This window comes from Danio aesculapii, chromosome 16, assembly GCF_903798145.1.
Source record: "Danio aesculapii chromosome 16, fDanAes4.1, whole genome shotgun sequence".
Taxonomy (NCBI): domain Eukaryota; kingdom Metazoa; phylum Chordata; class Actinopteri; order Cypriniformes; family Danionidae; genus Danio; species Danio aesculapii.
Genome location: NC_079450.1, coordinates 18,605,604 through 18,615,474, shown reverse-complemented (window position 1 = coordinate 18,615,474; position 9,871 = coordinate 18,605,604). Strand labels below are relative to the sequence as shown.

The window sequence follows — 9,871 nt, the reverse complement described above, 5'->3', positions numbered from 1 at the left end:
ACTAGAAACATTAAAAAGAAAATCTTCTGCTTTTTCGTTTATTTAAACCAAATAAGGCCGACAAAAATATTGCAATTCAGCGGAAGCCGATGCTGTTGAAAGTTGGATCGTATATGGCATAGGCCATTTTAGGAAAAATAAACAAAAGCAGGTAATAATAATAATAATAAAAAAAATCAATTTCCAAATAACGTATATTAAAACATTTTGTTTCATCCCGTTCAAATTTCTCACACTGTCAGTCCATGACACATTGGCTTTTTTTTTTTTTTTTTTAAACCTTTTTCCTTAAGCCATTGTTAAAAGAAGGAAATTAAAAGGCAGTGTGGTCTATGCCGGTGTAAGACTTGAGTAATCTTCATGCCAAAAGTCCATTGTTTGTGTGTGTGTGTCTGTCTTACGCAATCTTGCTGTTTTCCACAAGCTGCTTTACTAATGCGTGTTATAGTAGGTCAAAACATGCGTTAAGGATCAACTTTGATTTCTTCGCTCATAAATTTAAGGCATTTATTTGTCATAATAGGTAAGGGGACAAGGTAACGTAAACAAAACACCAAGTCAAGCAGCTCACCTAAAGCCCTGCGTAGATTTACAGTAATAAGAAAAATCTGTCCTAATCTGCAATCATTTATCATTAGTCATGTATTATTTATTACTATTAAAAGTACATGGCTTAACAACTTGAGGTAAATTATAGCTGCAAATAATGACATATTTTTTAATATAGCCTACCTGTTTGCTTACTCAACATTATTGAAACGATGTGGATTTGATGAAGCATGGCGTTACAGAATCAACATTTTAGCACACGTTAGTGTTTTCAGTCATGGTCGTTAGATCTTGGTGTTCATAGTTTTTTAATAATTCTATGGAGCAGAACCAATTATTCTGCTTATGTCAATTACCGGCAAACAAAGAATCTGTTCAGTTTTATTTTAAAGGATTTGTCAGGTTTTTGTCCTCAAACGTATCCTGTGTGTAGCCTAGTATTAGTTATCACATCTTATTGAAATCTGCGTTTTGATTATTGAATGTGGTCAATGAAGTAATAAAAAAAAGAAAAAAAAATCATTTCGTCTGTGGCATGGACCTGTTAAATGTTTAAGACTTAGCTGGAACTACTTGAGCTTACCTGAAAATTCTTAGTCCTGTGAAAAGATGATGCCAACTATAGAGGACTTCTAGAGGTATCCATAATCCTGGACCAGGCTGTATTCTGTGCAGATGCTGTGGCGCGGTCATGGAGGAGTGGAGAGCATGAGACTAATTCCTGAAAGACCCCAGTGACAGACGAGTCTTCGCAGATCCCGTGGGCCAGCCTGAACACCTGCCGGTGACCGACTTACACCTGCAGCTTCTCTACGATGGACATCCAGCGTTCTACAGCTCCTGGTACCTAGACTGCAGCTCTGCACAAGAAGTTTGGCCAGAGAAGAAATGGTCGTGCCCAACTGAGCCCGGTTTCTCTCAAGGTTTTTTCCTTCACTTTCGTAAATTGGTGATGTTTGTTCCTCTCACTGCTGTTGCTACTGGCTTGCTTGGTTTGGGACTTGTAGAGCTGCTCATCGATGGATTTGCTCTTCAGTGTTTGAACTCTCAGCAGTGAAAATCATTTTAAAAATACTATTTTTTTCAGCTTTGATATAATCAGATGATATAAATCTCAATTTCGAAAAAAAAGGTACACTTATGACAGGTTTTGTAGCACATGAAATCGTGGTAATAGAGAATAACTGATTCGTTGTGATAAATGACATGAAATTAGAATTGTATACATGATTGATGGTTTGGCGCCACCTAGTGGTTAAAACATGCAGTTTTCTTTATTTAGCTACCGTAATTAAGCAGAAAATGGCTGATGCTGCTACGGTTTTGTCTGAAGTATACTGCCCCGTGTTTCATGTGATTTGATTTGTTTCTCAGAATAAAGAAACACTGAGAAGCACTTTTGGAAGGTGCCATTACTTTGAGTTAGTGACAATTGCGAAAAACACAATGCTGAGGTCAACAATCGTTACACACATACCAAATATTGTGATCAATATAGTGATGGAAACCACATCAATTAAAGGATTTAACACAATCGATTTGTTTTGGGACAACATAAAGGAATTAAGTTCACTTAATTTTATGTTCAATCCCTTTAAGTTTGTAAAAACTATGTTACTGAACACAAAAAAGTGTTGTTTCAGCTCATTTTAAATACGTAGTTTGAACAATTCTACAATTTCATAGTCTATTATTTAAAATTCAGCCATTTACCAAAATTGACCCAATCAATGACACTGACAATACCATAAATATGCAAATAATGACTAATATTATGCTTTAGGAGTGTGCAGTGTGAAAAGAACAGCTTACAAACACCCTGGATTGACTATAATTCCTCTATAAATGATGAAATAAGAGTTTATTTCAAGCATGGGTTGAGTTAAGAATGAACAAGGTCGACTCCTCAAGAGTGTGAAGCCCTGTTGTGTGTGAATAAGACACAAACAGACTGTTCATTGTACAACTGTATTGTTACAAATCAAAAGCACAACAACAAAAATAAAGGATGCATCAACATAACACCGTGCCGTATGAACAGAACACACTATTACTGCTCCCATTTGATCACAATCAATCAGTTCGACTAACAGACTAAAATATAAAAACAGAATAAAAGAGAAGTATCAAAAATGAGCCAAATGAGTGCGTCGCACAAACATCACGGCTTTAAAAAGCAAGACAGACACTCAAGCACACAGTCACACAAACGAAACACAAGTGAACAAATCTGTAAGCAACGCGTATAATTAAGTTAAAGGAGCTGCTGAGGTCTTTGGCTGAGTTGCAAAAATCTGCATGTTCCTCTACACACTCTCAGCTAAGAATGAAATGCATTTACACACACACACCAAAAAAGATTTAAAAAATACAGTCAAACATTAGATTCCTACAGCAACATGCACATTCTGAAAGCTTCGTTTTCCCCCATCCTATAACATTTGCTAACAAATTACAGCAAAGATCCAAAGTACAGTCTGGGTTTCAAATAAAACATCACAATCACAAGCAAACAACATCACATCAGCCTAACATTGTGCAACACAGAGGAATTCAGAAATAAAGTACAGAGTATAGAAAGTGTGTGTGTGTGTGTGTGAGGGATTTAACGCTGGTGTTGTGTGAAGACTGGAAACAGAGAGAGTGTGTGTGTGTTCAGCTTGTGTCGGGTGGAGCTTGACGTGTGAAAGTGAGAATAATGTGATGTTTAAATGACAAAGGGCAGTCTCTCTCGCTCTCTCTCGCTCTCTCTCTGCTGGCACACAGCCCGACTCTTATCCGCCGCTCAAAGTCTCCGCTCTGATAAACAGATAGCAGACTTTCTCTAATACTTAGGGTTTAAAAGAACAAATCACCTGAACATGAAACTCATTTACTCAACCGAACACTGTTCCAAAATTAAATGCTGATAATATTTATGGATGGAGAAGTAAGAAATTTAATTTTAAATAATCCACTTTAAAAAAAGTGTTTCTCTTAAGAGGTTTTGTCTCATTTCTAGTGAAAAGATCGAACAATTACTGAGAATCAAGCAGCTTTTTCTACTCTTTAAAAAAAAAAAAAAAAGAAAAAAGAAAAATGGACTTAACTCAATTGTAAGTCAACTTGCTGCAGGACTTTTTTGGTTTGATTCAACTTTCAACCCAAGCACAGCACTTGATTTAAGTTGAGTCAACAAAAAAAAAAAAAAAAAAAAAAGCTCTACAGCGAGTTGCCTTACAATTTTTAGTTGAGTCAACTTTTTTTTTACGGTGTAGGTTTATTTTTTTCTGAAAACAAGACAGTCACACACTGTAAAAAGCGATCACACTGAAAAATGCTGGGTTCCACATGATTCCTTCATGTTATCGCAACACAAATGGATTAAGTTAACTTAATTCAAGTTGATTAAACATAAGATAATTAAGTTGTCCCCAAAAAAACTCAAGAATTGTGTTGATTCAGCTCATTTTAAACAAGTGATATGAACAAGCAGCAAAAATATCTTTGAGTGTAGTTGCTTTTAAGGCAATTGGTTTACTTGCGTAAGTAACAAGTTCACTTAAAAACTAGTGAACCCATTGTAACTTGGAACTGTCAAATTGACATAACTTTATTTTTAAAAAGTGTGTAAAATTGGCATTTTTATAAAAATTAAGTTAACATCTATTTTTACAGTTAAATTAAGCGTTTTTCCTTAAAACAAGCAATATAATTTGGAAGTTGGGTGAGCAAAATAAACTGAAACCAAGATCATTTTGCTCATCAAACTGGCATGTTAGGAGGAAAAACTGACTTATCTTGTTTACACGAAGTCAAAATTAATACTTCTGTTACTTGTTTATTTTTTTCTGAAAACAAGACAGGCATACACTGTAAAAAGTGATTACACTGAAAAAAAAATGCTGGATTCCACATGATTTCTTCGTGTTATCTCAAAACCAATCGATTATATTAACTTAATTGTCTTATGTTTAGTCAACTTAAATTTGTAAAAAAAAAAAAAAAATGAAGTTGTCCAAAAAAACCTCAATTGTGTTGATTCAGCTCATTTTAAACTAGTTTTAAGCAGCAAAAATATCTCCAGTGTAGTTGCTTTTAAGGCAATTGGTTTACTTGCGTAAGTAACAAGTTGGCTTTTCTTAAAAACTACGTAAGTGAAGCCATTGTAACTTGGAACTGTCAAATTGACTTAATTTTAAACAAGCAATAGATATCTGGAAGTGGGGTGAGCAAAATTAACTGAAAACAAGAACATTTTGCTCATCAAACTGGCAGATTATTGTGCTTGTTAGAAGGAAAAACTGACTTAAATTTGACTTCCTGCAAACAAGATAACACTTCTGTTTCTTGATTAAAATAGTTTTGGATATTTTAACTAGAAACAAGACAAAGTAAGAAAATCTCTCTTTTTTTCCTAGTTTGTTATTTAAACCAAATATGGCCGACAAAAATAAAGTAATTTAGCTGAAGCCATAAGATTATTTTCCCTAATTCAGCAGTCCTGTCACATGAACTTTTTAACTAACAGCTGACTTGAATGAGCGATTATTAGAGAATAAATGTCTTAAACTTTAGCAAATGTAGAACTAAAAAAAAAAACATGGACTACAACATACAAAAGGCACCACGTCATGTCCTGCATGAAAAAAATAAAACATCTGATTTTGGAACAACTTAAAAGTGAGTAAATGATGAGTATTGGGTCATGTTTGTTTGGTATCCATTTCTTTAGAGTTATAAAGTAAATGTGTTTGGTTTATTAATGCAAAGTTAAAAAAAAAGAAAGAAAACTAAAACATCACACTATATCTACCCACTATACACATACCAGAGGGGCTTTTTTAATAATCATACATCAATCAGCAAAAAATTGTGCAACTGTTAAAGAAATAATTCTGCCAAAAATAAACAATTGCTGTAAATTCAGATGTCCTCAGGCCATCCAAGACTACATTACATGAAGAGTTTAGATGCAAAAACCTCCATCTGAAATTCTCTTCTAAAATGGCCAGTTTTCTTAGGCTCCTATATGTGTAGGTTCTGTAATTTCACTTTTATGGCAAACAATAGGTTATTTTCATTGCTTTTAAGGTGAAATACTGACCATAATCAAAGGAGGCTGAAGGGAAAAATGCTAATTTTAGGATTAAATTTAAGATGACACAGGTTTTTGCATTCTAACTCTTCATATAGATTAATCAAAACTAAATAAACGTATGTCTGTGGTTCATAAGTACACATTGTGATCTTCTGAAGCAAAACATGCTCAGGATTGTTTGCTGAGGTTATGCATTTAAGGTAATGTTGTAAATTATGTTCAGTTTCTTGTCGTTTTGCCTCTACTCAGATAAACAGATTGTTGACTCTCTCTAATACTTAGGCTTTGGCAAACAATAGATTATTTTTGTTGGATTTAAGGTGAAATATCTGATCAGAAACACAGGAGGTGGAGGGAAAAATACTAATTTTAAGAATAAATTTCAGACGATGCTTAGGTTTATGCATTTGAACTCTCTATATATTTATTAGGGAATAATAAAAGTTATAATCAGGATTCATAACTACATATTAAGATCTTCTGAAGCCGAACATGCTCAGGATTGTTTGCTGAGGTTATGCATTTACGGTAATATTGTAAATGATGTTCAGTTTCTTGTAGTTTTACAAACAATAGGTTATTTTCACTGCCTTTAAAGTGAAATATCTGACCATAAACACAGGAGGCTGAGGGAAAAATGCTAATTTTAGGATTAAATTTTAGATGACACTTAGAGTTTTGCATTCGAACTCTTCATATAGATTAATCAAAACTAAATAAACGTATGTCTGTGGTTCATAACTATATTGAGATCTTCTGAAGCCAAACATGCTCAGGATTGTTTGCTGAGGTTATGCATTTAAGGTAATATCGCAAAAGATGTTCAGTTTAGTGTCGTTTTGCCTCTACTCAAATAAACAGATCGTAGACTTTCTCTAATATTTAGCCTTTGGCAAACAATAGATTATTTTCATTGGCTTTAAAGGTGAAATATCTGATCAGAAACACAGGAAGCGAAGGGAAAATGCTTATTTTAGGATTAAATTTCTGACGACACTTTGGTTTATGCATTTGAACTATTCATTTTCCCTATTAAATATATATAAAGTTATGCTTGTGATTCATAACTACACATTAAGATCTTCTGAAGCCGAACATGCTCAGGATTGTTTGCTAAGGTCATGCATTTAAGGTAATATTGTAAACAATGTTCAGTTTTTTTAATCGCTTTACTTGTATATGATTTCCAACTCAAAGTGCATTTTATAAAATTCCCAAAGACCACAGTCAAAAAAAAAAAAAAGAAAAAAAAGAAAGTGTCACCTACATCTCAGATAACCTGAAGGCAAAAAAGCTGACAGCAAATTTTAATGTTGGCGTGAACTATCCCTTTAACGACAAGCAGTTGGAGACACTGTAATGGTAAAGGTGCGCATACATTTCCATTACAAAACAAACACACATTTGCACACATCCTTATCAACGACAAACATGCCAGTTATAACTTTTAGGAAGGCAGTCAAAGATAAGAGCCTATTCCATCGCAAGCACAGCCGGTGTCTCAAACACACACAAGCACATTCACACTCGCATACAATCCAATGAAATTCAATAACAGTCTTAGTTTACAGGGGACAAACCTCCGTCTCTTCTGAATCATCCCAGAGGATCCAAAACACAAACCTTGTTGTAGCTGCAGCAATATTTGGAGGTTGTCAATTAGTTTGTATTGAAAATCTGCTTGCGTTGTCCTCATTTGGTACAGTGCTGCGTTTAGGCTGAGGGATACTTTGGGTAAGAAATTAAAAACATCCTAGGGAGGAAATGAAAGTCAATCCTAGTGTGTGATGAAGTATTGGTAAATAGAGGAAGAGGTGTGTGTGTGTGTGTTGGTACTCACAGGTAAAGAGGCTATAACAGGCTGTTTCGTCCATTGGCGTGAGGCACTTTGGATCTCATTTGTTCCTTTATCGGGCCGGACTGCAAGAGGAAGTGAAACGATCAGATTACGGGCATGGAAATTATACATGATTATTAAGAAAATGTCCGGGTTAACAAACAAGTGTGATTTAGAAGTTTTAAAGGAGGTCACAAAGGAGAACGTGATGGCTGCTTGTGATGTTTTGAGGTGAAGGAATCTGATATTCTAGCAAAGACTAACGTTGCAACTCAAAAGCGTTTCCTGGGTCAAATAACAGAGCATTTATTGAAAATAAGCTGCAAAAAAATGTCATTCCAATAGATTCCAAACATTAAGAAAAATGGCGGATATTAGTAGAGAGAGAAAGCATTCAATTATGCTAACAATAAAAGGTAAAATAACAACAACAACATCATCATCGAGTTCATGTTATAATAAATCTAATTTTTTATTTAATATAAAATCTAAAAAGAAGTTCTAAATTATAAAAATTCAAGTATTGACAGGATATTAAATATAAAGATTTATTAGATATTATGTTCTTACTATCACCATAATTACTTTAACCTATTAACTCATTATATTAAAAAAAACATCAAAGAATATTAATAAAAATCAACCTAACAAAAATAAGTAAATACAAAATACTTTACTTGTGTTATTTGTAAACCTATTAATAATGTTATTACTACATTATACTATGACAAAATGTTTGCTATAATTACTTAAATTTCATTATTAAATGAGTAAGAAATTCTTGTTTTGCAAAAAATTATGATTATTTTTGTTGCTTTCATAATTGCAATTAACATAAATTCAAAAGGGGAAAAAAATACAATTATAGTGCTATAAGCAAAATATATTATACATACCTATGCAGTATTATATGGTAATAATATTTTACATAGTTATTATTATAATTGTAATCAATATAACTATGCTTTTAAATTATTATTATTATTAAAACTATATTATTATTATTATTATTATTATTATCATCATTATTATTATTTAAAAAATTAAATATTTGTATTATTATTATTATTATTATTATTAATAATACAAGTTATTATTATTATTATTAATAAATAATAATAATAATAATAATAACTGTTGTATTAATAATAATAATAATAATAATAATAATAATAATAATAATTATTATTATTATTATTATTATTACTATTATTATTAATTGGTGGCTTTATTATTATTATTATTATTATTATTATTATTATTATTATTATAAATAATAACAATAATAATAATAATAGTTGTATTAATTATTAATATTATGATTATTATTGTTATTATTATTATTATTATTATTGATATTATTAAGCAGAAGAAGAATAGTTGTTGTTTATTTATTATTACTATTATTTGTTTTGTTTATTATTATTATTAATATTGTTGTTTTTACTTATTATTATTAATAATTGTTGTTTTTATTATTATTATTAATATTGTTGTTTTTAATTATAGATTGTTGTTTTAAATTATTATTATTTTTATTATTGTTATTAATATTATTATTATTATTATTATTATTATTAGTAGTAGTAGTAGTAATTGTTGTTTTTAATTATTGTTATTTGTTTATATTATTATTTATAATAATAATAATAATAATAATAATAATAATAATAATAATAATAATAATAATAATAATAATGACAACAACAACAAGTTGATTTTAATAATAATTTAAAACGATATTAATAATAATAATAACAACAACAACAACAACAATTATTAGCAGTAATTGTAGTTTTTAGTTATTATTTACTGTTTATTATTATTATTACTATTTATTGTTGGTTTCAATTAATATTATTATTAATTGTGTTTTTTTTATTTTTATTATTGGACCCTTTGTAAATGAGTGGCATCTTTGCTTATCTCTGCTCTATATATGAAACACTGTTCATACACTGACAGACTCACTGTACATTAATGCTGCATAATGCATAAACTCTGAAACCAATTCACACTTCAATAGGTGGAGCTGACCAAAACGGCATCCTTCATGCAACAACAAGCCCATTTCTCTCTCTCACTCACACACACACACACACCCCTTGTTACATCATGTGTCTGAAAAACAGAGCACAAGTAGAGAAGGTGGAGGAGGAAGTCCATTTCTCTGGCTCTCTCAATACACAATTCACAACAACCCAGCACAAAAGAGCAGAATCACATGGGACAATTCAGCAGCTCAATCCCCTGTTCAACACATCAGACTGTGAAAGACTGATATCATCCAACAGCACTTATCACTACAGTCTCAGCTATCAGTGCTGTATTGTTTACAACTCCAGCCTCTGCTTTAATCAAACTACTTAAAGAGAAAAGTTCACACAACAATGAAAGCTGTCATC

General features: G+C 31.6%; 1 protein-coding gene across 1 annotated transcript in view; it reads right to left on the bottom strand.

Moving 5' to 3' along the window:
• Window positions 1-2,503: 2,503 nt before the first annotated feature.
• cdc42se1 (CDC42 small effector 1) overlaps window positions 2,504-9,871 on the bottom strand; it is a 23,821-nt gene continuing 16,453 nt past the window's right edge. Inside the window, exons 4-5 of the mRNA XM_056475193.1 lie at window positions 7,470-7,549; window positions 2,504-7,382 (exon numbers count right to left, since the gene is read on the bottom strand). Coding sequence (XP_056331168.1) covers window positions 7,481-7,549 — 69 coding nt within the window. The 3' untranslated portion in view covers window positions 2,504-7,382; window positions 7,470-7,480. The remainder of the gene's footprint in view (window positions 7,383-7,469; window positions 7,550-9,871) is intronic.